Source organism: Pomacea canaliculata, linkage group LG9 (genome assembly GCF_003073045.1).
Source record: "Pomacea canaliculata isolate SZHN2017 linkage group LG9, ASM307304v1, whole genome shotgun sequence".
Lineage (NCBI taxonomy): Eukaryota > Metazoa > Mollusca > Gastropoda > Architaenioglossa > Ampullariidae > Pomacea > Pomacea canaliculata.
Genome location: NC_037598.1, coordinates 5,361,871 through 5,389,814, shown reverse-complemented (window position 1 = coordinate 5,389,814; position 27,944 = coordinate 5,361,871). Strand labels below are relative to the sequence as shown.

Sequence of the window (27,944 nt, the reverse complement as noted above, 5' to 3'; positions counted from 1 at the left end):
CACATTGAGAATCGACAGAAGCAAGGATGCAGGTGAAAGTTCTGTCGCCGTGGTCACAGATCTCTGCCGTAGTCAAATTTCTGTATGTAACTGTATTAATTCCACTTTAATAAAGAATTCAGGAAATTTGACATTCCATTTTTTAAAATTAAGTCTTAACATGTTAGGTCTGTAACCGGAGACTTCGCTTCGCATCGTTGGCACACCATTTCATCTCTCGACCGTTCATAACAAAGTAAAAATAAAAGCCAACAACAAAAAATCACGGATGTATATAGATAGTAGTTCATGAACAGAATAAATGTCCCATTCTATTCCTCGTCTCCATTAAAAAATCGTGTCCCGAATTTTTTTTTTTTTTTTTTGGGGGGGGGGGGGGAATTTGTAGAAGCTGTATTTCACTGATTGACTGAATAGTGCAAGAGGTGAAAACAGATGACAGTCTTACGTACATTAGGTCGATACGTATGTTAATTAGTATGTACCACTGCATATACGTTTCTTAAATTTAATATTCACAAGACAAGTAGGTAAAAAGTATAAACTGTAAAATTTGAATAACTCCATATATTTTTATATAGTTTCGGCTGAGCAATATCATCAACTTTATTTTAACTATTTTCGAGGAGACCATGCATGCATCATTCTCATGCGTACTTGCTCAGTTCGCCCACACTCCTAACACGGGAAGCAGATAGCCGATGTAACGTACTCAAACTTCCCAGCAGGACTAAATGTTCAAGTAAAATGCCAATCGAAGATTCACATGACCGACATAAGCTTTATTTTTCTTCGCTTCGAGACGTTTGGTTTCGCTGCTGTGCCTTCGAATAGTTTGCTGATATTTTCAAAATATCATCGGTCGTGGTATAGAATAGCGTACTATTCGAAGGCACAGCAGCGAAACCAAACGGCTCGTCATGAAGCGAAGAAAAATAAAGCTTATCGGTCATGTGAATCTTCGATTGGCATTTAACTTGAAATAAAAGTAAAGGACGAAACATTATAACATTGCAAAAGCAAAATTATGCAACTCACAATATGCTTTGAGCTTGTTTTGATAAATAAACCCAAGAAAATGTTTATTAATCCATCGGAAGTTTGAACTGAGACGTTTAGTCCTGCTGGGAAGTTTGAGTACGTTACACCGAAAGGCCCGAGCCCAGAGGCGATCTGGTTCGATACCCTCTTGGCGCGGCAAACTATACCTGAGCCCCCGTCAGTACCCAGTCAGTGGTAATAGGCACTTAATTATGACAGTGTACATATATAATTGCCGACAATTCGATTGTCACTACATTTCATTCAGTAACGTAACGTTTAGGCCCCCTATAATGACACATAAATCCAGCAATCTAAATGCACGAACGTTCTTATAAACTAGGGGTGGGTTCAGTTTGTGTGTGTGTTTGTATTGTTTTTCTTTTGTTGATTTTTGTTTTTTGTTGGGTTTTTTTTTTTTTTTTTTTTTTTTTTTTTGCGGGCCGGTCTCAAAATTCTAAGCTACCCGGCGTGCTGGTATATATATATAACAAAAAACCCACGCCAAGTGATTACACAACAAATTATAACCTAGTGATAGACAACAAATGAGTAAATAATGGCTTTCACTTATTCTGTAAAGTGAAACTGTTTGGATTCGCTCACAATACAACTTTAAAATCAGCCTGTCCTTTGAAAACAGCCACCCCCATTTCTCTCTAACGACTATACATCAGACATGTCAACCGTAGGTGTTATTTGTTATCTTTGTACTTTGTGTTAATATGTTACGGACTGTCGATTTCTAACGCCGTTGTACGTATATACTTGATAAATAAAATTTCAATCATATTAAACTAGGCAGAATAGAAGAAACTTAAAAACGGGTGCCATATACTCTCTTTGGCAGACGGTCCAAAACGGGGGGTACTTTGCCTACCCATGTCCTTACAGACGGTTCATGTGTGATAAATCCCCAGTGTCCAGCAGCCTTAATTCCTATTCCAAGCGCTTCCAGTGAGAATATGATACCGCTAACTACACATTCCTCCCCAGGCCCACGCCTACCTTAGTCCTGGAAATATAGTTTATTTATTACAGAATTGAAACTCAACATTCGCACCTGTAATGCTTGCATGGGTTTTCTTTCCTCAAACTTTTTTTTTTAAAGGAAAAGAATAATCCACTGACCAAGGCCGGGCCCTCTTCACAGCAGCAGGCCCGGGTATAGCATCCTCCCCTGCCCCACCCCTTCTCGTCAGGCCTGGCTGCAGTGTTTCCTGTGCATTTTATAAAGTGCGGAACTTCTCCCTATTTAGGACAGATCAAGAAAGGTGAGGCTGGCATGTGGTCCCATCCATCGTACGGGTCTTCCCCGACCAGCCCTTTCGCTGTGACCTCTCACTCCCCGCCGCCACTTCCACGCTGCTTAATCACTTCAAATGCACCCTCGGATGATGGGGCTTTCCTGTAATCAGGCCTGACGAGAGGGGGGGACAGGGGGGTCTGGTGTACCCGGGCCCGTGGCTGTCAAGGGGGCCCGGCCTTGGTCAGTGGATTTTTTTTCTTCTTCTCCTTTTCTTTTTCTTTTAAAGAAAGGTCTAAGGACAGAACACCCAAGCATTACACATGCAGAAGTTGAGTTTGAGTGTAGATATTGAGATTCGAATTGTAAACATACATTATATACTGGGAAAATAATTTACGATTACAAGTACAAGGGGCCCGGAGAGGTCTGTCCCGGGGCCCGGGCTGGCTCTCGGCGGCCCTGCCTGTAATACATATGCTGAGAAACTATAGGGTGTTGAGTCAGCATACATGCAGAAGAAAGGTGCATGTCCTGCAAATGTCGTTCTATGAAAATGACATTTTCCCCTAACATTATTCATCACTTTAAAAAAAGCCAACAGACGATTTTTGCATCACTCCCCACTTTGTGACTGCGCGCCACCAGCTCCTTCCCCATCTATCAACGCCCTCCCCGGCTTATAAGTAGTGTGGTTATAACTTGTTTCCTACAAGCAGAGGAAAGGTGTCCTGCAAATTAATGTCATTCTATGAAAATGATATTTTTCTCTAACATTTTTATTCTTTAACCAAACCAACAGGTCATTTTTGCGCCTCACCACCGTGACCGCGCCCTGGGCGACTTCCTTTATAGTTCGTTCTTAATGGTAGAACCGGCCCTGGACATCCTGAGAAGATAATAGACGATTACTGCAAGGGGCTCGGAAAGGTCCTCTGCCCCGAGGCACGTGGTTGGCGGCCTTGGGTAGTCGACTACAGACGTTATCTCTAAGCATCGGACGCCGAAACCACAAGAGTGCATGTCACGCTTGGTCGCTTTAGTGCGCGTGTACTGACAAAGTATAGGCGACAGCTGAAGGAGTGAACTGTCGAGCGCCACACACACACCACCATGACACAGGCAGAGCGAGGGTTGCGAGAATCGTCCTTCACAAGCAAAAATGGCAAGAAAATATTTTGTCGATACTGGTGTGAAGATCTGAATAAACCAAGGTACGTCTCTTTATAATTCATTGTTGTCGTTTTTTATTATTATTATTTTGCAAGAGTTACGATCGGCTTAATCGAGGTATGTGTGTGAGGAATTGCATAAGCCCTACCAACTGAAGCACCCGTAAATGCACAGACCAAGAAATCTTTTCGCACTTAACTGATTAACACCTTGCAGAAAAAAAGCTAAAAAGTTTGGTCGTGAAAATATGACCTTTACTTAGGGTACCAAGTAGAGCTGCTATAAAGGATATTTGTTTCTAATGATAACATATTTATAACTCGGTGCAGTATGCTATTCCCCAAAATATGGGTGTTACCCCTTTGTGTTATTGAAATGCACGCTTTCAAAACATCATCATGCACGGAAAGATGTCAAAATCGTGGTTCACATTTGTATACATATATGCCTATAATTAGCAGATGTCAGCTCTCACATTAAGCTGGGGCCTACTCGATGATCAGTGTGCATGTACAGTGCGACACATGTGGCGTTAACCATTTTTGTACATTTTGTAGGTATAATTTTATATCGTGAAAAGAGGATCGAGTAGGGTATTTACCCAGAGTTGGTGAAATATCTTGTACAGAGATTTACCCCAAAGCCTTCGAATAGTGATATTGTGATTAAAATCTCTGTCCATTTAGATATCAACCCACATATATGTTTGTACATATCCTAATTCCTCTTGTTTATGATTGCAATGATTTGTTTTGAATTAATGTAGTGTTTCAGTTTCTTCTAATTACATGGATGGTTACGCATAAAAAAAAAGCATAGCCATTGCTTATTCTATTATCCTTGTTAATAAAAAGTTGTCATTTTCTCTCTCTCTCATACACACACATACAGAGACACACACGTACAGAAGACTTGGTGCAGTCAGAACAATAACTTTGAAAAATAGTTAATTATGCTCCATTATGAATCAAGATATTATGATATTGCCTCCACATGATAAAGCTCTGATTCATGTACATTCAAAGTATATATTTAGATATATATTTCCCATGGCTGTTAAATTGTATGTCAGTTATAGTCTGGGCCAATTGTGACTGACATATGTTTATGATCATGACATTTAAGCACTTGCGTGAAATAGGAAGTGAATTTATTCCACCAAAGAGATAAGTTTCTTGTTCCTGTAGCAATCAAGCTGAGTATTAAAAAAAAATAAAGTGTGTGTGTCGATACATGCATGTGTGTACATGTGCTTTCTTGCTTAAGAGAAGCGATGATGATGAAGGCAGAGAAAATGTTTATTCACATTTCCTACTTAGTAACTAACTCAGACTATGGTATTTTTTAACATACTTGTGTTTTTGACTTTTTTCTCAAGAGCACTGGTATTCATTTCTCATGGTGCAGCTGAACACTGTCTGTATTATTCACCACTTGCCCTTCAGCTGAAAAATGCAGGCTGCTATGTCTTTGCTCATGATCATGGTATGCATATGCTGTCAAATCACCTGCACTAAAAAGAAATTGCAAGATTATTCAGCCAGTCACTAAAAATAGAAAAGTCTTGTAACATGTTAATATGTTCATCTGTGTTTTATTTATTTTATTTTAATTTACCTATAGAGTTAAATATTTATTTTCATCTGAACATTGTGCATGATATTGTCAATGTTATTTCTAAATTTTAAGAAAGGGAGTTTGAATGCAAAAAATCAAAAGATTTAACTAGTATTTAACCAATCATAAAGACTTACGAGTGATTTGGATGACCCAAAACTATTATTTCAGGAATTTTGTTTGAATCCAATTCGCTGCTTGTCTTGGAGTAAGGGTAGTGTTGCACACTGATTTGTTTGATCAAATCAGAATGGCAAGATAGCACAAAAGTGGTTAAGTTATGTAGATGGTGTTTCACTATTTAGGAAATTGTTCAGTCCATTGTCATGGAATGTATTGCATCACATCTGGTGAAATATGTGAAATATCCTGAATAAATAAAGTGTTATGCTTTCTTGCAGTGGGTCATGGGCAGAGCGAGGGCGATAGGGTCCATGTGAATGATATTCATGAGTATGTGGACGATGTTTTTTATCACCTGGATATGGTTTCAGAGAGGTTTCCAGACATACCTAAGTTCATCATTGGACATTCAATGGTGGGTGTTGTTTACATAAAGATAAAAGGCCAAACAAACCATTGTTTACGCAGAAATGAAAAATGTTTAGATTACATTATACAGTTTTTCATATTAGTTTCTAACGGGAAAATATGTACCCAAATATCATTTAACTTAGCAAAGCCTGTAAAATATTTAAAATTCTAAAATAAAAATTAGAGCTTGAAAATAATGGTGTGTTGAAAACCATGTTGATTTAAGTTAGACTCTTGAGTTTAATAAAAATGTGTTGTTGCACTGCAGGGAGGTGCTATAGCAATAATTGCCTTAATAGAAAGACCTGACTTTGTTAATGGGATGGTGTTAATTTCTCCTGCTGTAACTACAGACCCTGGGACTATTTCACCTTTGAAGGTCAGTTTTATGAGATATTGTTCTTCAAGCAGTTATGATTTATATGGTTTGTTGCACTGGTTTGTTTGATTAAATCAGAATGGCAACATTGCACAAACTAGTTGTATTGTTTCACTATTAAGGAAACTAGGCGATGTGTGTTGAGAAGATGTAGTACATAAAGAGTTGAATTTTACAAGAGACATATGAATTTGGTAATGAATAAAAATAGATTGTGAATTGTTAAGATATTCAAGGATAATGCACAAGCTTAGAAAACCTGCACTGAATTGACTAGTCAGAAAACCTCTTGCAGTTGCCTATAATTATAATTATAATCTGGACTATAAAAATTAAAATTGTACCTTGAATAATTATACAAGTAAAATAAAAAAATATTAATGTTTTGATGATCAGTATTCTGCAAGTGATTCATGAATCAGTGAATTGAAGGATTAGTCTAATAGTTGTAGAAGACAGCTTCATTTTCTGTTTTTCCCTTGCATGAAAGCTCAAAGTCCAACAGAATGACTAAGAAAATAAATACATTAACAGAACAAAAATATGAATTATGAAGGAAAACCTATAACAGCATATCTTACCTAATTAATTGTATTGATCTGCCTCTCTACTTTGCTGTGTTCACACATTTTTGACAAGGGTCTAACACCACACAATGTACAACAGAGTGAGATTGAAGGCCTTTATCTTTAGAATACCCATAATTCAAATTAAAAGTATTAGTTTATATAAGTCACTTACATGATTGTATGGAGACTAATCGTTTGATGTATACTTTACTTGGAACCTGTATATTGATGTGAATGTGACTGTATGGAAATTAATGGTTTGATGCATATGTGTGTTTGTACTTGAGTTTATACATGATTGTATGGAGACTAATGGTGTATACTCATGTGCAGACATGCACGAGTGAAAGCATGGTAATTATATACATTATATTATCAAATGATATTGTTATGTTGTGCCCCCTTTGAAATTATGCTACTACTTTTCCTCTCACTTCCTTCCTACGATGTGCCTGTGCATGCGCATGCGTACACACACACAACACACTCGATTGTTTACTTGCTCTTTCTCTCCTCACACCTAACACCTCGCCCCCTAACACCCTGAAAAGGTTAGGAGATGACCTTTACCTTATCTTACTCTATTACTCTCTCCACTCTCCTCCCCTCCAACCCTTTTGCAAAGTGCAAAGAACTACTGGTTGGCTTTGATTAAAACATAAATTGCCGTCCAAATTCATACAGCCATTTGCATTAAATTGTTTGAAACAATATTGTTTTTGTTGGTTAATGTTACTTTCAGATATTTTTTGGCAAAATTGTTGCCAAAATCCTCCCTCAGACTCCAGTTTTGCACTTGGATACCTCAAATCTCTCTCGAGATAAAGCAGTGGTACTATTTTGATTTGCCTTATTGATCTTGTTCAAACAGCTTGCTTTTAATACTTTTCTGCTTCTTCTTTAAAAAAAAAAATGCCCAGCTATTGCCTCCAGAGGGCAAAAATACAACCATATCTTTGCTAGTTTCCTGCCATATTAAATATTTTGCTCTTTGACTGTTAAGCACTTTATGAAATAGCAGTAGTGTTTTTTTGTGTCTTTTAATGTACAAAGTTATACTTCTATAATTCTATTATTCTAATTGATTACCATAGATGCAGGTTGCTTGGAGATGCATCTTGAACAAGACAAATTCAGTTATTATTTGAATGTGGTGGAACAATACACCATGGCTACAAATGTTGCTAGATAACATTCAGGATCTGCAAACAGGTTAGAATAACTACACAACTGGTTTGATAACAGCTGTCAAGATGTTGCAAGGTCTGTAACTTTGATGAGATTTATTCATTTGTCCCTTGACTATTACCAGTCAACAATTTTTCATTCAAAATAATTAGTCTTATGGTCCCTGTAAGAGATCCAGAGCAGCCTCCTAAGGCACTCTTGAATGCCTGGATTCTCTCTCTGTATCAGTGAACATGTTTCGCAGCTGTAAAGCTGGATCAGTACTACAATTAAGGGACTTAAAGATACTGTACATCATAATAAACTTGATCTTATGGCTGCACCAGACCCTGTAAGCCTATTTCTTGCTGTCATGGTCATGATGTAAATATCTGTCATGAAGCTTCCGTCCTTAGAGAGGGTGACTTCTAAATTCTTAAACCTGTTTACCTCTTTGAGCTATATTCCGTTCATGTAGACATCTACTTTTCAATGGCTTTACTCTTTGGTCTTCATTCCATGTGTGTTCAAACTGTCAGTGTGTTGGTCAGGTCTTGCAGTTCTTTGTTAGTGCCTGCTGTTGTCTGCAAAGTGTAGGTTGCAAACCAACCTTCCACTGATGGAAATGGAAGTGTGCTATAACCCCTTGTGCCAGACTCTGTCAAAGACCTATTTAAAGTCTATGAAGTTGACAAGTCAATTATTTTATTGTTGTTAAATGCTATGCTTTATATTCCTTTTCAAGTAGATTTCTGCTTCTAAAGCTCTAACCCTTAAATGCTTATTATATCTTGACATACAGTAATTAAACGGTAGGGTCTTGGTTCTTTTCATCTTTTTCCATTTGTTGGTGCACAGGCATGTTTATGAAGTTTAACAGTACTGTATGAACACTCTTACTGTATGATTATTGCCTTATTATAGTGGTAGTGACACGACAGAACTAACACTTGGTAAACATAAGCAACTGCATGTGCTTATGCTTGCTTTGTGGTGTGCAGATGTTTCTAGCCTACCAGATTGCTCGTTTGGTGCCACAGATGGCTTTGGCATGGATGGACCCATGGTTTATCACACGAAACACCATTCTGGTGACTGGATCAGGTTTCGTGTTTATCCCTTTTCCTGATCCTTCATCATTGTCATGGAGTCTTTGTTGCTTATTTACCCACAAACTTTATCCAGCCTTTGCTTTCTATTACCATATTTTCAGTCTCAAGTGTTAAACTTGAAATCATGCAATGTGAAAGGACACTTATAGGTCCATTTCTTCTGACATTCATTATCTGTGACATATAGTTATCTAATATAATAAGAAATGTTTATGTTCAGATGTATAGTCTTCATTTATACTCATGACAAAACTTTTTCCCTTCCCTTCCCACAGTCCCTTGTTTACTTGAAACTAACAATAAACAGGCTCTGTTCTATACAATAGAACTTGTACTTACACAGCTTTTGCCAAAAATGTTATTGCAAAACTGCAAGTGACCTCAGATTAGCTGTGTGCAGTCTAAAGTCATTACCCCAGATCGGGTCTGCTAGACTGATATTCTGGGGTAGAGTTTTCATCCTTTGTATACCTGTGGACTTGATACAATGGCATGTAACAGACAGCCGTTTTCTGTTGTCCCAGTGCAGACAAATTTTGAGCAAGTAACAGGGAATACATCCCTAATGCAAACAGGCTTGTGCCTTGAAAAGCAGCCCAAACTGAAAAAAAGCAAAGATGTTAGTGATTGATGAGTTGTTACATATGTTTAAATTTAATGCACTGCTTTTCCAGAAGATCACCGCTAGCAGACCTTGCTGTTTAACTGCTTGACCTTTTTAGCTTGTGCTTTGTGTTTTATTTTTAGTTTAATTTTTTTTCCTTATAATTATAACCATTCCTCTTACACATTCCCCTTCTTTTCCTTGGTTTAATACTTGCGATTATAGTAGGCTGCACTTGATATCTTACTAATTAAAACACTTGGAAGTACATCTATAAGTAACTTTCAGTCTCATCTAGGTGAGCCATATGATGCATGCTAAACATTGTCACTCATCAAGATTGTTTAGTTTGATCACACAATGAAACTTTGAAAGGTTATTTACTGTTTAGGAGTAGTTTAATAAATATTAATCACACTGAATCATATGGATTATCAGGTCTGGGGAAGGAGATTCTTTTGTCTCCTTTAGTGGTATAAGTATACTGTCTATTTTGTTTGACTGACTGGGCTCAGGGTTTTGGTCACTGGTAATAGCTTCAAAGATAATTACTAAAACAGTTAAATGAGTAATCAGTTATAATTATTAGTAATTTCCTTCATTGCATCTGAGAAAGAAACATTTCATTTTAGATTTTAACTCTCTTATGTTTATTGTTTACCTTAATTGCTGTTATGAATAAAAGAATTTCTGATTTTGATAGGTGCAGAAATACCTTGATGACCCTCTTGTGTATCACGGAGGACTCAAGGCCAGGTTTGTTGCTCTACCTATACTTGTGTGTGTGTGTGTAGGGTTAGGGGGGGGTGTAGAAAAGGTAAGAGAGATCCTCAGTGAAACACAGATTCATGATGGAAATATGTAGCTTGCATCCACATACAAACAAAAAGCAAAACTAAAGTCACTCTATTAGCTTCTGAAAATAATATTAAATGTGTGCCATCCTCTACTGCTTTTGCTTTCTCTGAGGTAAATGCATCTCTCATTCTCAGCCTGTCAGGAATCTTGGTGCTGAAATCACTGGCTCATGAATCTCACAGCACAGTAAGCAAGTTCATCCTCTGTATACAACACAACAATTTTAACCCCCTGTTTTTTTTTTTAAAAAAAAAAAAAAAGAAGAAAACATCTATAATACTCATTTTGGGATTCAGATTATATGGGGTTTTTTCCTACCACTTTTGCTCTGCAAGCTTGCTTTAGTTGCATATCTTACTCTTTCCAGGTGGGGTGCTTCTTTCCTTAAATGGCTGCAGTGGATTGAATCCAATATGAGCAGAATTGTGTGTCCACTGCTGGTCATGCATGGAACAGCTGACCGACTGACCACACCAGAAGGATCTAAGAAGCTTGCCAAATATGCTGAGAGCAAAGACAAGACTCTTAAGGTTAGGCCAGCTAAAGTAGCAGTCTTTTCAAACTAAATTAAGCCTGCTTAGTGGAATAGAGATCTTCTCAACCCTAGAGATTAAATCTTTTCATTGTATTTTTGTAAATTTGTATTTTAACGGGGGATGTGTAATTTAATAAAAGACTAGCACTACTGATGGATGTTTGATGTGTCATCATTATCTCTGGTTATTGGTTATCCAATACTTGACGATAGCTAAAAAAAAAAAGTCAGCTTCTGGCCAGCACAAACAAGCACATTACACCAACAAATAATTGCATGTTGGCCTTTAACAGACTTGCAGGTAGCTTAAATAACTGTTTAACTTCAACTATGGTATTGTTTTGAAAATAGTTTTTTTATAAAAAAAAATAATGTTTTGATGTCCTGTTAGTTTGATCTGACAAGTTTTAATGTTTAGCTTTATGTGTATGGATATGATTGCCATATCCCAGTGAAAAAAATTATATTTTCCATCTCTGCAGATCTATGAAGGGTATTACCACCAACTTCACTATGAGCCAGAAGAAGATGGAGCAGGTGTAAGAAGAGAGATAATAGAGTGGATTTCAGCCAGATGCAAAGCAGCTTAGCTGTGCCAGAAGTATTCAAATTCTACCTAGCTCTAATTTGGTTTTCATTAGTAACTATACCAGTTGTGCAAATGCCTAGGAACAGACAAAAGCTTTTCTTATCAAGCTATCTTTGTGTATGATAATATACTTAAATATAGTTTACTTGTAAAGTAGCTGTAATGGGAAACAGGAGGGAAAATCCCAACAATTATGATGCTGACAGAAAAGGCAGAGATGTTTGGTGAATCTAAACTATAAACTATAAACTGCAGAGCTACCTATGGTACATTCATAATACTCATTTGGCAATAAAAGACAAGCTCTAGCTATGCCATTTACTCAGCACATTAATTTTTTTTCTAAGCTAGCACATGTACTAAAATTATTTCAGGGAAAATATATCCAAGACTAGCAGCATGAGTTGATCAGAATTTCTTCTTCAATTCTTTTGTTTTATATGACTGCAGAATTTAACATGTATTTCTGATACTGCTTGAGATTCGTTTTAATCATGTTTTATTTTCTTTCCCTGTTTGTGAGTGTGTGTGCACATGCACATGCCTACAATCACACGTATCAAACTGGTTAGTATTTATTCCTCTTCCCTCAGGCTCAGGTGCTCAAACTCCACATTCATCTGCTTCCCCAAAACTGTATGTGGGTTATTAAAAGTGCATCTATATATATATACACATCATAAATTACTACATTCCTTTTTCAATTTCCCCACCAGTCCCAAGTAAACTCTCTTTTGGTATTTGAATTTCAGTAGAACTCCAATTATTAATGTCTTTAATATTTACTTTAGGCTTATTAAAATACTTGCAATTATTGTTTGCTTGATTTCTTTTCTCCAAAAAGTATTTTAGTTTTATTTTCTTAAATGAAAATGTCAGTTATGTACACAAAATTGTTGATGCTGGAGGTAGTTTACATTAAATAAATATAATAGGGAGTTTCATGAGTTTACACCTACGTAAAATGTAATAGGGCTGAGGTACCAGCTTACCAACCTTGCTCATGAAATGTGCCTACTGTCTATTTTGATATTTACTGATGGTATTTCAAATTACAACAGTGTTATCTGACACTATTATACATATATGTATATATAATATCTGACAATAGAAATAATAATTTCTTTTTCTCTCAAGTGCATGTTTTCATTCCTTTATGCCAAAGAACTGACTACATTGTTATTATAGATGTGTTTAATTGACATTCCTAAATAGCCGTGTGCTTAATTTGTTCATGAATTTCACAAAGAACATAGGAAGAATCAAACAAACTTTTAATGATTAAAGTAATCATGCCACAAAATTCTGGCAGAAAGGGAGAGAGGATGAGCACTATCCTCATGTAAAGCTAGCCCTGAGAAAAGTGAAGTCTTTAACACATCACTTCCCAACAACCTGAAAAAAGTTCATGGGAGAGCCTTTACCTGCCACAAATATGCCAGGTTAACATTTTGCGGTGTGCACTATATTTGTACTTTGTTAGAGAATAATTTATTTTCTGAAAATAAATTAATGATTTGCACTGATTGATATGGGCTTTTCTTTCATTTCTAGACGGGTTACAAACATATTTTCATGAACAAATGAAAATATAATGAATGTTTTCATATGCACACACAAGAGCATGCATACCAACGTGCTCCTGTAATGAGGTGGAATCACGGATCTAGAACTACAATGAAGCCATCTTACAACTTGTTATTTAGACCAGCAATGGAACATCAGTCGGTTTACAACTACCTCCTCAGTTTTGCAGTCAAAGAACTAAAGGAGTTTAAGAAAACAAAATACATGCTTGCCACGACAGTTTATAAAAACCACAAAAACATAATGGCATGACATCACCCATACAAAGCATTACGTTGTAAGATGGCAGCTGGTCAGGCTCAAGGAGAGCCTGGTATGGTTTCATATTAGTGGATGGAATGTCCGTTAGCTGACCCATGCAGTTATAATGGCTATGTTTGACCGTCTCCTCTGCCGTCTTCACTTAGTATCAGGGTTGGTGGCTTTGGGTTCGTCAGCAGCTTGGAAAGCACCACACGAACCTCCTGTATCTTCTAGGTTATTTGTTTTAAGACTTTTTGCCTCTCTGGAAAACAAAATTTAAAAACTCACTAAAACTAATGCTAAAAGAAATATTAACAAACAAATGCAAATCCCAGGCAAGCACGAACAGTAATGGAAGCAGAGTTATGCAGAATACTCAGCCAGCTCTCAGTGACTATCTCTGACAGCCAAAATGATAACGATGGTGGTGGTGAATTCGAGAGGAGGGATACAGACACTGCAAGGATGTGATTTCTGAAGCTAGACAAATGTTTTAACAAAGACTAGCACTTAAAAGTCCAAAGCTGAGGAAAATTGCGACAGCACTACAGTATCCAATTAGCCTGCGTCATAGACCTAAGACAAGGTAAGTCTGAGACTTAACGGTTACTGGCTCACTGAATTCATGAAGATGATAGTTCTCACCCGTCAGCAGCCGAGCAGTGATGGTGAATGGGAGGCATATCTGAAGACTGACCATCAGAGCCTTGACGATTCGTTGCCAGTTTGACATTTGAGAACTGGTCGTAAAAGGAACAGGATTTGACATTCCTTATCACCAGTTCATCGATGAATTTCTCTTCCACTAAGTTGCTACAGATAGTCTGTTTCAACTGCCGGAAGTATTCTTTCATCATTTGTTCTGACATCGGTCTACCTTCGTTTCCGGCCCACTTGTCCATTGAATTCCTTTGCTCACACTCCTCTGTATCTGCTCTTGGAGCGGAAGTCGCACCTCTTCGTTTTGATGGACTTTTTGTGAGTGGCCCTCTTCTTAAGTTAGTTTTTCTTTTGAGTGGTCGGGGATGTTGGCCATCACCTACATTGCCGGAATAATTTACATACGGAAAGCCTGCAGGAGACAGACGCAGTCTCCGATTCCTTTTAATAAGTTCAGCGAGGTTTGTTTGCATGTTAAATATCTCGTCGAAATCATCATAATCGTCTTCATTACTCTCATCATCATCATCATAATCATACTTGTCCTCTTGTTCCTTCTCCTCGCTACTGTTAGCATTGCCATGATCATGGTCATCTCCTCCATCAGGCTTGATATCAAGATCTTTCCTTTCTGTTGACCTAGGAGAAACTTGTTTGGTCGCGTTCATACGAGGACGGGCAACTCTGTATGGTTCCATCATTGATATGAGGTTTCCAATGGTGTAACCTGTCACTGACATGACATTTTCTTGAGCTGGGCGCCTGAAAGAGACGGGTAGCACACATAAGTTGCCATGGCTACGGCCAGTCCTGCAGCTTTCATCGGCTTCCTTGTCCGAGTGTTCTTGGTTCAAGTTCCCGCTGATGTCGGAATGGAGGTCACAGGCGTCCTGGAGACGAGAACCGGTAAGTGATGTCCGAATGTCGGTGGTCGACTGAAGAGTACCGAGGCGGCTTGCAATGCAGGCGACTCGGCAAAGGACGGTTGTTACCATTTAACGAGGCCTCGTTTAACTTCACCGATGCCTCGGGGAAGAAAAGCAGGTGCTCATTTGTCTTTGGGCCCGAAACCAGACCTGAGGAGTCTTTTTGAACGTGGATGCCATGATGGTGCTTGTTTATTGGACCCCTATGCTTTTGCCCGCCTTGCTGTTTTAAAACTTCCTCGGTGTTACCTTGGGGTCCCCAGCAGTCGTCACCTGTGGTAATGAATATTTTATCGCGAACTAGACGACCAGGTGATAAACTGTCTTTCTTTAATGACTTTCCTTTCGTCGGTGAGGTCTCTTCGCTACAAGAGAAGGTGGCGTTGTTGTCTCTCGAGTCAGATGCCAAACTACATGAAAAAGTCATTGACGAGCTATTGGTAGTGAGTTGAAGACCGCCGCTCTCCACGTCTTCCCTCTGGCGAGGCTGTATTGCAGAGTCCAGCTCATGTCGACTAAGGTTACTATCAGGCTCCGGTTCCCGGGACATGAATGTGGCTTTTGGGCTGATTGGGATACAGCTGAGCTCTTTCAAGTAAATCTGTTGTTTATGTTGGAGGCCACAGACTCGAAGCGAGTCCAAGGCGGCCATTCTGGTAGGTGTTATTGCTGAAAAATCGCCTGGAGATTAAAGGAGAAACAACAAATAAATAAATGTGTTGACGCTACAGGGTTTTATATCCAGATACATATGTTCACTTGGATGTGTTTGTATGATTGGCTGATTGTGATGGTCTACTGCCTGTACATCTTGTAAAGCCTGTCGCCTCTGTGTGGGTGACATAGGGTATATAAACCCTATTATCATTATTATGTGATTTGCAAGAAAACGCTATGAATATTTATGGTTAAGTTATTTTTTATTGATGGGAAATACGCAGAATATCCCTTTTTGAGTTATAAATAGCAGAAAGAAATGTTTAGAAAATTGAAACGAAAGAGTAAGGAGATGAAAGATATTTATTCTGTAGAACACAATCACGACCACACCTTTCTGTTGCAACGAGGTAAAGCAGACATCTTTTTTTTTGCGAAGAAGTGGAGGTGTGGGGAGCCTCAGCGAGCTTGACACACCTGTACCTTTTGCTGGCCCACGTGGTGCCTCAAAAGACAGGTGTGTACTGCAGGGATTCAACGGAAAGAGCTGGCGAGGCGTAGACTGTGGGCGCTGGTCGAGGTGTGCCATCTTGTGGACGGTGCATTATCCAAATAATGAATTTGTCGAAAATATCGGAAAGACAAAATTTCTGTATAAATAATATATTCTATGATGTTTATTTTTTTATATGATTTTTCCCCCAATCGATATGTCTCTTAGTATTGTGATGCTTCTAATATTTATTTACGTACTGATATTGTCATTTAGAAATCCTTGTTTTGCCCTACAAAGACCAAAAATGTAACAGGCCTGGTTTAATTTCTGCTTGCCTGCCTATCTATCATAGTACACTAACTTTGTACTCACAAAAGTGTGCTTAGGATGCTTCCAGATTGCACTTAAGGTATTCTTTGAGACGAGGCTGAAGTTAGAGTTATGCATATATCGTTAACTGAACAAAACCTTGACTGAAAGTAGCAAACTTTATGCCTCTTCAGATCACCTTGTAAACGAAGCTAGATACTTTCTGGTGCTTTGATAACTAAAGCATTGTTTACGAGGCAGCAGCCATATTTTTTATTATTTCTTGAATATACAGATTCATTTGACGTTCATATTCCTACATGTGTCGCATGTAGGGGAGATTGCTTGTGTCCATATTGTTGAAGCATCTGTCTTTTCTTATGTTCATCATCCGGCAGCAGATACATTTAAAGATCAGCTCCCCAAGTGATTCGGTTGCCTGAGTCGGCGAGTCGTGAACATCATTTGCAAACTCGCCAGTTTGAAGCCATCATGAATAATTATAGAATATATTTCACGTGTCTTTCTCGCATTCATTCAAACAGGGAATACTGAATATATATTAAAATAAGATAGTATAAAATAAGAAATATTATTACCCCAGGAATAAGACTTGATGTTTCAGTCCATTTTCCTGCTCCTCGCGCGCCGGCTGGTCCTTCAGCTACTCTTACGTCAGTCCTGACGTCAAAATAAAGAGAGAGATAGAGCTTGTTCCTCCCTCTTCTCTTTCTTTTTCTCTTTCCTTTTCTCTTTCCTCTTCTCCTTCCTCGGCTCCTTCCTCTTCTCTTGCCGAGGTATAAAAGTCAAATTTATGCCTATACCTATTAATTTAACCTGTATGAAAAATTAAAATTTTCCAACTGATTGTCGTATCTTCATTTGATTAGAACCTTTTTATTTGAACGTCCGTGTATAAATAATGTCATGTAAACGTCGTGGTGTTAAATCATTGCGTTCTTCGTCTACTTTGAACTTTTTAAATTCCTCTTCTCAGGAACCTTTATCATGCCTGGAACGACTTTTTTCCCCAATATGTCTACTTCCCCCGATTGTGACACTTGCCCCAACCTCTTTGAATGTATGAGATGTGCTTGGGGTGGTTGGTCTGTTGGACAGCGGAGTATGACATCAGGGGGAATTATTTTATTGGTGCATGTGCTTTCGGGTGTGTAGTAAGTGTGCACACACTTTTTAAACGCCAAGACTGTTGCGTCAGTAGGAGGTACTGCGTGATAAATATTCATAACATTTTATTACAAATCTTAGAACAATATGTAAGCCTTGGAGGGGGGAGGGGAACCAAACGGTGCGTACATGTTCTACACTGAATTGCACTAATCATTGCATTGTCAAAGAGTAATCTATATAATGCCGTAATCTATAAAAAGCTTGTAACAGTTCATTTTCATTCTGCTTCACAAACAACAGATAAATATGTTTAAAGAAACTATGTTAACAGGACATTGATATAACATCAAATTTTAGAATACATATTTTTAAATACATTTTATGTAACATTGAGTGTAAATACCGTGGCGTAGGAGGCAGGTGAGCAAAAAGATCCTGGGACAACAATGGCAACGCCGTTCACCGTCAGAATGGATTTTGACCCTCCCTATCCCCCCAACAACAGCCGAGCATCTTCCTACGCCACTGACATAGGCAATAAAAAGACCATAAGAGGCTCGTGCATAAGGCCTGGACCTTTCAGTGATCTCTGTGACAGTAACGTACTCCATACGGAGCTGGTTACTACCTCCAGCTGCCTCGTCTTCGTTCATTTCAGCTTCCCTGACCGCCACCCGACAAGAACGAGGCCCGTAATTAGAGCGGCGAGCAAGGCGACAGCAAGAACCAGAGGGACAGTCACCAAAATATAGAACTTCGTGTTGCTTTCCGCATCTTCCACCTTCGTGACCACATCCGGGTCTCGCACCCTCGTGACCGAAACGATGTTGGACAGCTCTCCGGCGTTGCCCACGTCATCCGTTGCACGCACGCACAGGACTAAGGTGTCGTTGTCGCCCAGCAGGTCCAGGGAGATGTTGACTCGTTCTCGGCTGCCGGCAGGTTGTGGCGACCTCAAGTCTCTCAGATACGTTTGGTTGACCTCTGACCACATCGAGTCGTTGAACCCTGCAGAGTCTACGAGGTCAAGGTCTGTGATGAAGTAAAAGGTGTACTTCGCAGCTGTGGACATGAGGTGGCAAACACAAATTTTACAATTAGTAGGTCATCAAGGAAATTAGTTTCATTAACTGCTTTGGTACTCTCTCTAACATAACGTTACAATAGACTGGAAAGAAATAATCTGTTGTGTGTGTTTCCTTCAAAGAAAACAATTGTGTATCATCGCTTTTTTTCTACCAACCTGTGCCAATGTCCATGTCACCGCCAACGGAAGTCCACTCCAGCTCTGCCGCCCCGTCTTTAGTATCGTCGTTACTAACCGTCAAGTCAGTGATGCGTGACGGCGGTATTGCGTCTGGTATTGACGTCATGTCGGAGGGGAAGCCACTCACAGCAAACAACCCAGCTGACCTCACGCGTTCGAATCTCCCGAGTTCTTCGGTGACCAGCTCCTCGATACTTTCTTTCGTCACAAAATAGAGGAAATGATTTCAAATGACACAAATGTCAAATTAATACAAATATACAACGCACATCTTTCTTGTCTATTCTGTTTACAACAGAGATAAAAATGTTTCTTTTTCTGCCAGTAATGATTATCAGGGACGCACGCACGCACCCACACAGTAATTTGTTAGTCCTAGTAAATTAAAGAGTGATATTGCAGTTGTATAAAGAACTTTTGGCGACCAGTATTTTTCCATCTACATAACATCAGTGAGAGTCTTGTTGTCATGAGTGTACATACCATCAGTGTCGACCTCCAAAGCTCCACTCGAGCCTCCTCGTCCACCGACCACCACACTTGTGAGCCCATCCACCCCTTCGACCTTAACTTTTATGCCATAGCGTCCATCTCCGGAGAGGTCTTTAGCCAGAATGTAGGCAGAGTAGATGCCGTCATCCTCAGTGATGTCCGAGCCTGTAGGAAGAGTTAAGGATACAAATTTGCATTACATGGTCAAAGGGTCAGGGTTTCCCTGCCTGTGACGATGGTTCCCAATCTCCTATTTCGTCGTCTTCATTCTCATCCACCATCACCGCTACCACCCACCACCACTCAACCACCCACCACCACCAATTTCGTTTATAACTTCTCACCAACGCCGTTGTCCCTAAGGTCGATCCGCAGAGGTCCAGACTGCGGCCTCTCAATGATGGCGACGACCTGTGAGTTCAGCACCGAGGACCGGCCACGGGTGACCTCCGCGTAAATGGCCAGCTTCTGGTCAGGGGCAAAATCTAGATTATGTTCTTCCGGTAGCCATGACAGAACCTGAATGACATCACTTCCGTCTTTGCTTGCCCTTGACTGTACGGTGACAACAACATGGGAGTCCACTTGAGTAGCTGTGATGCGGTAAGACCACGTGCCGTTCTGCAATGAGCAAGCATTCAGAAACAGGGCTTATAAATAATATAAATTGGTGTTCTATCAGTGTCTTTAGAAAAAAAGGGTCATAAAAAATCTGGCATGCATTGAAATATTGAACCACAGCAGGATGATGGTGGAGGAGGATGAAATAAGAAAACAAGGACCATCTTCACAGGCAGTTGTCACCCTTTGCCCATGTAACTCAAACTTCTATCCTAGCGCGACATAAGATAAATTTACACTGAGTAACATAGTGTTCTAGTGTAGCTATTGTCATCTTCGATGTGGCAATCGTCGTGTAAAACTCGGCCAACGATTCTAGTGCTTGAAAAATAGAAACATGTGCATTCAAGACTGGATGAACTTCCTAACAGTATCGCAGCTTCCCTTCAAAATTGTCAAATAGTTCCCACAAAACTGTTAACACTATTCCTACATCTCTCGACACTTTTCTTGTTTACTGGATACGCAATTACGAGTAAACGATTCATTTTAAACTCGAAAAGTTGATTGGACATAATTCAGAACCTCAGTATCTATCATTGAAGTGTAACTTACTATTTCCCTTGCTTTTCCCTTTGAAATTCAATTAGAACAAAATTCTGGACAAGCAGTATTTTGTTGAACATGAAACATTTTGCTAAGTAATTAATTTTAGGACAGATTGTTGTATTAGAAATGAGGCAAAGCCGTCAACCAACCTTAATCACCTCCGACAGCTGGATCATGATCATATTGTCCACCTCTGTGATGTACAGCCCAGGATGCGTGTCACGTGATATTGTGAGGTTGCCCGGCCCTGTCAGACTCACATTCACAGTGCTTGTGAAGCTGACGGACACTGTGGTGTCCTCACCCAGAGTATTGTCAACATAGAACTCTCCTGTCAGCGGACTGTTTATAGAGACAGTTCCGGCTTCGGTGTGCAGCTGCAACGATAACAACGACGACGATGATGATGACGACGACGACAACGAGGAGGATGAGGATGAGGATTGAAATACTCAAAATACAACACAGACAACAAGGATTGGAATGCAGATACTCTATAGCAGAAATGTAGCAGAATGTTTTTAATTCGCTCATTGTTAATGGCTTTGAAAAGACAACTAGCAGTTAAGATGAAAACTAATTCTACATCAGTGTGGAACTGTAAACGAAAACTGAATTCCATAGGAAGTTTAAAAAATGTTGAAGGTTTTATAGTAACTTTGCGTTGCTCATTGCATAAATGCAGACCGAGTACAACAGGGAATTATCTCTGAGATTATATGCCATAGTAACTCACCAACAGGGGAACTCTGGGATCGTGAGTCAGTCCACCGGAAGTTACGATCGCCGCCAGACTGTCTATAAGGGCTGTTGAATTATAGTTGGCAGAGTCAAAGAAAGATTGTCCCCCAGTGCTGCTCGACATAAGGCTCATTACAGAAGATGCTTCTTTGGTCAAGCTGATCGTGTCGACCACAACCGATTTACTTTGGATCTCAGGCAGGATATCTCTGACATATGGCGCTGTATTTTCTTCGCCATCAGAGACAACGACAAGGGTTCCTCCTGCAGGTGTATTCATTCCTTTGTGTAACACCTGGAAATTAACGTTTGTTAGAATAAAATACGGGGGAAGAGAAGACACAAATGATTGGCTAATAAAGAGAGATGTGACTGTTCAATCAGAGATGAACTGTCAACTGTGTGTACATGGTTGAGTGATGTTGTAGGTGTGTCTTAAGAATGGTCTAGGTGTAAGATTACATCTTTTAAAGATTTGACGATCTTGCCCTCATTTTTATCCCGTAACAAGAAGTTGTTTTATTGTTTTGTTTATTTTTGTATCTGAGCATACTGCCCGAGTATAATTGCCCACTGGAATTAATAAAATTAATCATCGTCATTGACAGAAAAAAATTAAAGAAAAATGTTCGCAACCCCAAGAAATCGGAGAACTGACGAAAAAAAAAAATAAAATGTAAGATACCCTTTCTTACCTCCAGTCCCAAGCGAAGACCTGCCCCTATACTCGTACCTCCCCCAGCATCTGTGGGTAACTTTGTGATCAGGCTCTTTCGGTCCGCTTTGGTTACTATGGTAACACATTGCGACCGCACACTTGCAAGGTTGTTGAACTCCACGATTCCCACAGTACTGTTAACCTCCAACATATTGAGGATCATATCGCTGACCGAGCTTCTCATCCTCGTAAGTCGGTGCTGTGAACATCCCATCAAGCAATCCAATGACAGCAGACTTATTTTCATATCATTATTTTATTCATCACTTAACAGGAAAAGAATAATTATTACAGTAAGTAGTTTTCCTCCAAAAGCAAACCTTTTATTTCTTTTTTGACTGTAAACAACTGGAACAATACCACTATGTTGTAGGAGGCACTGATATTTGTTGTACCTAGACTTTCAAATCCACTACTCATTAACTTTTAGCAGGATGACTTCCCTAACATAACTGAAGTTAAATGTTCTGACACTGAATTGCAGATATTTATAAAATAAGAGCGAAAATAAACACAATCACAAAAAAGTCAGTGAAATATCTGTCGGCAAAAATTCGGAGATTTTCTTTGGCAAGAAAGTCTACGTACCAGTAATCTGTTATCCAGAATAACTTTCTAAAAGCCATCGAAAATAAAGATTACGTGGCATATGTAGTTAATGACTTTCATTTGGCTGTTTGTTTACTTACATCTACGGTCATGCTACCCGAAATGTCCAAGACGAAAACTCTCCTCCGGGGCAGAACCTGTACGTACTTGAACTGAATGGGCCGAGTCTCTTCAAATGGCAGAGGATGCCTCTCTGGAGTAAATGAAGACATAAGTTTAATTTCTGTCTTTGTCTGTTACTCTCTGTCTTTCTCTCCACGCGTCCGTCTGTCTATCGTTCTACCATCTGATGAGTGTAGGCATGATGAGTAGGTCGTCTTAGACTGTGGCATCAAAGGGGATCCCCAGCAAAGATGGAGAAACTCACCTTCCTTGAAGTCGCTGTGCTCCTTCATCACCTCCCAGGCGCTTTTCTTATTACAGTGTATGTTTTGGCGGTTTGATGCCAGAACGTTGTGAAGAACGTTACCTTCTTTTGTCGATTTGTCACAAAACTCCACCTGAAGCCACAGGACATAGACACAATCATGAACGCATTATACTTTTCTCAATAATGTAGAACTTCGGGATTTAGTAATTTATTACTTGCAGTATTTCGATTTTTGTCTGCAAACTAACCTTTTCCGCGTAATGCGTGAACATGATGGAAAGTATGCTGGAAGAGTTTCTAGGGAAGACCTTGGTTTTGATGACACCTTTACCTAAGTTGACCACCTCCTTGGTAAACTTAACATTCCGAGGGCACCTGTAGAAAAAGAAATATTTTCGTCTCCAAATGCAGTCCTCATCAATCATCGTCATCGTCGTCGTCATCATCATCGTCGTCGTCGTCATCATCATCATCATCATCACAACGACCCCTGCTGCAGCTAACAACTGTTACAACTGCCCCATTTCAGAGATATCACTCACAACCGTATTTAAATGATTGGCTGTTGATGTTGCGGGCACACGTGAATCAAGTGAGCAAGTGGTGAGAAAAAAACGAACAAAGCAGGCAACAAATAAACATGAAGGCAAAAGAAAGGCGTACAAAGAAGTGTGTACTCTTTTTACTTTGCTTTGCTTTTTTTCTCTTGTTGGTTCTTGGATCTTTTCTCTGTCATATATTCGTCAAAGATGCCCCAGCGAAGATGTGCCCACTCATGCACAATGGTTTTCCCTGGAATGATTTATAGTGTAATTAGCCTATTTCTAAAAAGTTATTTACTTAAGATTTAAGACTACTGAGATAATGAATAGAAATAATACCATATCTGATTTTGCAATTTTACACGAAATTATGCTGTTTTTTTAACCATATGAACGGATGTTTTTTTTATAAATTATCTCGCGCTGCTTTTCTGTATCACAGCAAGAAAAAAATCCCTAAAGGGCATCAGTTTATATGGTGATATTTAGAATTCATACGCTCTCTTCATAATAGGAAGTTCAACATGACATCACCCTTACCCCTTGGTCCCCACTTGGCGCTGATGGAGTCATCTGTGATGTAGGATGGGGTGAGGTGCATGAAGAGGCCTGGCTGGCCGCATCCCCTGGGCTGCTTGACGTACGGGGCGTCGCCATATTCACTCTTGGTGCTGCTGATAAGAATCTGGTAAAAAAAATGGTCAGGAGAGGGGAACTACAGAAAACTAAATCCAAAATACACGAAAACTTTGAGGCAAACTATTAGGTAACATTCTAAAGTAAAGTTTTATTTTAAAACAAGCCGATCACTAAGTAGATATCCTGAAGATTTAATGTCATAAGTAGAGAAGCTGTTGTATGTTTATTTCTTGTTCAAGCCAAAATACGGTTATTCTAAGTCAACTAGGTCGACTTGATTGGCTGGTGACATTTATCTGAAGTCTGTTGAACTTTGGTGTGATGGTTTTTATGACAGCTTGATTTTTACACAAAAATAATTTTCTGTTACCTGCTCGGTGCTGTCTCCAGTGTTATTAGCGATGCCGTACTGTGGGTTCTTTGTCCAAGTCTCTGGGAGGACGATAATGAACTCTTCGAAATACACTTGTCCTCGTGTGGTTTGTAAGAGCACTTTAGATGCTTCAGTCAGACTCTCCTGAGAATGTTACAAGTAATGTATAAAACAGAGAGAGAGAGGAGAGAGAAAGTATATATGTGTAATTTAGAATATACAGGATGTGATTGGAAGCAGTATGTTTTTACAGTACACTACAGGGAAGTTGAATATTCAGCATCACACACTGACTGGAGTCTGCATCAATGTTAATGGCAGCTACTGTCTTGCGTGGGCTTCTTGTTGGTTGTTATGTATAGGTGTAAAAGGTGGAGCTATTTTTAATTCAGTCATAGTACTAAAGAAAACATTATATATGAATGTTTTTTATCGGCATCTTTTATAAGCATCTACAAATAGCCATGGAGGAAAACAGCATGGTGGTAGACCTTACCTCCAGTTTTGTGAGGAGAACTTTGTCCTCTGGGACGTCACGGTTGATGACCACAGTTATTCCCTTGTAGCCGTGGTCCTCCAACATGGCTTTTGCCTGACACAGGTTCACTTGTGTCAATGTCATCATTATCATCCACAACATCACACCAGGATTCCTTCCACAGCCAATCCTGGTCGCCATGGTTGTAAGGAACTCTTCTCGCTTCAGATGAAACTTCGGTCCGGGTATTTCTTCACAGGCCTGTGAACATTTAGTCAGCAAAGCTATCTATATCTTACCTCAACTTCCAGATGTCAGAGGGACCTGTGCTCTCAAGGTTTTTTTTTTATTTTATTTTTTTTTTTTATAAACTGATAAACCTGGCAAGATATAATGAGTTTGATGCTTTACTCTACATTGTTGATGTTATTATTTACTAGTACAGTGGAACCTCGGTTAACGAACTTAATCCGTTCTGGAAAGCTGTTCGTTATCCGAAATGTTCGTTATCCGAAACAATTTTTTCCATAAGAAATAAAGGAAATAGATTTAATTGGTTCCCGGCCCCTGTTGACTCGCTAACATTTGAAAGTTACAGGCTCTATATGTATTTGTTTTAATGAGAACAGTTATAATGCAATATAAATGGAGTTAAATAAACATAAAAACATTAACGAAAGCATTAAAACATCAGAAAACTCGCCGTTTTGAAGGCGTGGTTGGAAACAGGTGTGGGGAGGAAGGGGTGGAATTACTGATTTGATTCCCCCTCCATGAGCACACGTGACATTATAAAATCGGGGGAGACTTTCCTTTTCTGTAGGTTAAAGGAAAAAACTTGTCCAGTGTCTGTTCCTTCTGCCTTTTTTGTAAAACTCTTCGGTAATACGACATCACATATCCGACAGACGCATGCCACCTTCATACTTTGAAATCATTTCCTTTTTCAATTCATTTGTTGGCAGCTTCCTTGTCATTACCTCACTACTATTAATTGCTCTTAATCTTCTTTGGAGCCTTTATTGAGGATTATCTTACTAAAATAAAGCACAACAATCACTAAATAAGAAGGATGCACACAGATAAGGAACGACTGATCGTAACTGTGTCGCGAGCGCGAATGATGACAGGCTGGTCGGTCACGTGAGGTTCACGTGGCTGTTCGTTATCCGAAATTTTGTTCGCTATCCGAGACAAACTTTTCACGAAATTTTTGTTCGTTAACCGAAATATTCGCTATCCGAGGCGTTCGCTAACCGAGGTTCCACTGTATATTAGTAATGAAAGTAGTAAAATAAAGATTTACTTAAATTTTTTTTCTTTCTATACGTAATTTCCAAACAAAGATAACGCTTTTAATTCTATCAGCGTATACTCACAGCAACACCGGTGTTTTTGGTTTATATCTCGTCTCATGTAAAAGTGCAGTATGGAAGATACATGGTTATCAAGTGACCAGAAAAGCGGACTAAAATCTCAATTTGCAAATGTGTGTGGAGTTGTTATGAGTCATCTGCTACTTTAGTTTCTCGCTTCCTCGTGATGAGATGTTATCAGTGGTTTAGGCCGATGTCTTTTTCACACCCTTTCTTTTGCTATATAATGTTACTCTCAGCTCTTGTTATTGTTATTTGGTTCCTCTTTGTGTTTTCTGTATTTGATTTTATTCTTCGTTTAGTACGATTGTTTATTCGTGTATAGCTCACGTTATTTGTTTGTTTTCCTGTCCCTAGTATGCTATGTTTTGGTCTTGTTCTTCAGCTCTAAGGAGTGTGAGTATGCGCTTTACAAATTTTGCATTTATTTAAAATTATTATTATTGTTATTTCTAAACCTTACAGTTTGCTAGCGATCCTATTTGTAGCCAGTAACTACCTGGCAAAAAAAGTTCTCCACATGACACATTCCCGCCCCGTCTCCCCAACTAGCCTCGTTGCTTATCTTTTGCTCTTCCTTCCTAAATAACGAGCGGGGAGATGAACTTAATGACAGCCTGTCGTTAACTCTAATGTGTGTGTTGCTGAGGCATGAGAATGTTTATGTGTTTATGCATGGGTTTCTGTATTTTGTCACAGTAACAATAAACCCATAAATGTTAGAGTCACGTACCTGTCTTCAGAAAGCAAGGCGACTGTCCTGGTGCTACGAACATCAGAGCCTCCCGGTGTTGTGTGTACTCTTAAATATTCTTTTGCAGAGGAACTGCGCAAATGCGCTTCTCAACCAAACGATGCATTAAAATCTTTGCGCCCGTAGAAACGAAGATAATATACGGATGCAGCCGCAGCAACTTCCTTCCTCGGTAAATACCAGAGGACCAACTGAATGGTGTTATTATGTAGTCGACCTCTCACTTTAAGGCGTTGGCTTGCTAGCCACATCCTAGAATATTGAGGATAACCTCGTCGTCTGTGTCTTCTCCCCGAACCTTCATGTTGTAAAGTACTTCCATTCTAAAGGTTATTAAATTCGACTGGGGTTGGGGATAAGGTTCTTGGGGTCCATGGCGGAAAGGGATAAAAGGGATGAAGAGGATAACGGGTTCAGGTAGGTGTGGGGGATTGGGAGGTTCTTTTGAAACTCCACAGGTGCTGGTTGTTGTTTATGCCCTTTTCCATGTATTCCTTTCTCTTAGAGTCCGGAATGGCCGCCAAGCACGAAAGTATGGCGCACTATATTGAGTGCCTGACTCACGTGTTGCACTATTTCTGTATTTTAGACAGCCATGTAGTTTTTGCTGATATATTTGTCTACATTGTTCCTAATATAAATGCACTTCTATTTTTTTTTACCCTACTTTAACCTTAACAGTTTGTTGTTTTATGTTTTTTATTTTATTTGTTAACCATCTGTTTACTACTATTTGTATAGTCAACTTTTTAAAACTATTGATATTGTCTCACAGCGTTTAGAACGTGGTGTAGAAATTATTCCATTTATATTCAGGTATTTAAATGACTGCATTTCAGATGTTTTAGATAAATGCCAGTCTATTTTTTATTTTTTAAATTTTGTTTATAAAAAATAGAATAAACTGTAGTTATCTGCGAGATATAAGTTTCTTTCTAGCAAATAACCAAGAGGACCTCTCTAAGCCCACAGACTATCTAGC

At 39.2% G+C, this 27,944-nt stretch overlaps 3 protein-coding genes across 9 annotated transcripts; 1 reads left to right on the top strand and 2 right to left on the bottom strand.

The window, feature by feature from the left end:
• The first annotated feature begins 14 nt into the window (after window positions 1-14).
• LOC112571440 (monoglyceride lipase-like) lies at window positions 15-12,951 on the top strand. 5 transcript variants are annotated; one of them, XM_025250414.1, is made up of 10 exons: window positions 15-82; window positions 3,090-3,501; window positions 4,839-4,945; window positions 5,479-5,615; window positions 5,880-5,990; window positions 7,302-7,391; window positions 8,728-8,817; window positions 10,146-10,198; window positions 10,668-10,830; window positions 11,318-12,951. In XM_025250414.1, exons 2-10 carry the CDS (start codon window positions 3,401-3,403, stop codon window positions 11,423-11,425), a joined length of 960 nt encoding a protein of 319 aa, XP_025106199.1. In that variant the 5' UTR covers window positions 15-82; window positions 3,090-3,400; the 3' UTR covers window positions 11,426-12,951. The 5 variants fall into 5 exon arrangements, with proteins under 5 accessions (XP_025106199.1, XP_025106201.1, XP_025106200.1 ...); XM_025250416.1 differs by lacking the exon at window positions 7,302-7,391; XM_025250415.1 differs by lacking the exon at window positions 8,728-8,817.
• On the bottom strand, window positions 4,888-16,984 carry LOC112571439. Of its 3 annotated transcripts, XR_003100825.1 has the most exons (6): window positions 16,902-16,984; window positions 15,891-16,086; window positions 13,900-15,521; window positions 13,286-13,516; window positions 9,178-9,439; window positions 4,888-4,973 (listed from the first exon to the last, which is right to left on the bottom strand). XR_003100825.1 is itself a non-coding variant. In XM_025250412.1 (4 exons), exons 3-4 carry the CDS (start codon window positions 14,907-14,909, stop codon window positions 13,411-13,413), a joined length of 1,116 nt encoding a protein of 371 aa, XP_025106197.1. In that variant the 5' UTR covers window positions 14,910-15,521; window positions 15,891-16,086; window positions 16,902-16,984; the 3' UTR covers window positions 13,104-13,410. The 3 variants fall into 3 exon arrangements, 1 of the variants encoding a protein (XP_025106197.1); XR_003100824.1 differs by lacking the exon at window positions 4,888-4,973 and having other exon boundaries at window positions 8,837-9,439; XM_025250412.1 differs by lacking the exons at window positions 4,888-4,973; window positions 9,178-9,439 and having other exon boundaries at window positions 13,104-13,516.
• An 800-nt stretch (window positions 16,985-17,784) lies between these two features.
• LOC112571762 (calcium-activated chloride channel regulator 1-like) lies at window positions 17,785-27,145 on the bottom strand. The gene is made up of 15 exons (XM_025251035.1): window positions 26,942-27,145; window positions 24,851-25,093; window positions 24,352-24,498; window positions 23,883-24,027; window positions 23,487-23,592; window positions 23,049-23,175; window positions 22,798-22,930; window positions 22,511-22,623; window positions 21,799-22,020; window positions 21,099-21,398; window positions 20,512-20,739; window positions 19,537-19,813; window positions 19,184-19,357; window positions 18,677-18,898; window positions 17,785-18,495 (listed from the first exon to the last, which is right to left on the bottom strand). Exons 2-15 carry the CDS (start codon window positions 25,031-25,033, stop codon window positions 18,083-18,085), a joined length of 2,790 nt encoding a protein of 929 aa, XP_025106820.1. The 5' UTR covers window positions 25,034-25,093; window positions 26,942-27,145; the 3' UTR covers window positions 17,785-18,082.
• Between the last annotated feature and the right edge of the window lie 799 nt (window positions 27,146-27,944).

Bases quoted from the DNA above. Each gene is read 5' to 3' on its own strand.
- LOC112571440 (XM_025250414.1), top strand. From the start codon at position 3,401: ATGACACAGGCAGAGCGAGGGTTGCGAGAATCGTCCTTCACAAGCAAA. The intron at 3,502-4,838 runs GTACGTCTCTTT...TTTTTTCTCAAG, and splicing joins GAAGATCTGAATAAACCAAG to AGCACTGGTATTCATTTCTC. The intron at 7,392-8,727 runs GTACTATTTTGA...TGTGGTGTGCAG, and splicing joins TCTCTCGAGATAAAGCAGTG to ATGTTTCTAGCCTACCAGAT.
- LOC112571439 (XM_025250412.1), bottom strand. From the start codon at position 14,909: ATGGTAACAACCGTCCTTTGCCGAGTCGCCTGCATTGCAAGCCGCCTC. The intron at 13,517-13,899 runs GTGAGAACTATC...TTTGTTTTCCAG, and splicing joins CACTGCTCGGCTGCTGACGG to AGAGGCAAAAAGTCTTAAAA.
- LOC112571762 (XM_025251035.1), bottom strand. From the start codon at position 25,033: ATGGCGACCAGGATTGGCTGTGGAAGGAATCCTGGTGTGATGTTGTGG. The intron at 24,028-24,351 runs GTAACAGAAAAT...TTTTTTTACCAG, and splicing joins CTGGAGACAGCACCGAGCAG to ATTCTTATCAGCAGCACCAA. The intron at 23,176-23,486 runs GTAAAAAGAGTA...CTTTTTCTACAG, and splicing joins GAGAAAAAAAGCAAAGCAAA to GTGCCCTCGGAATGTTAAGT.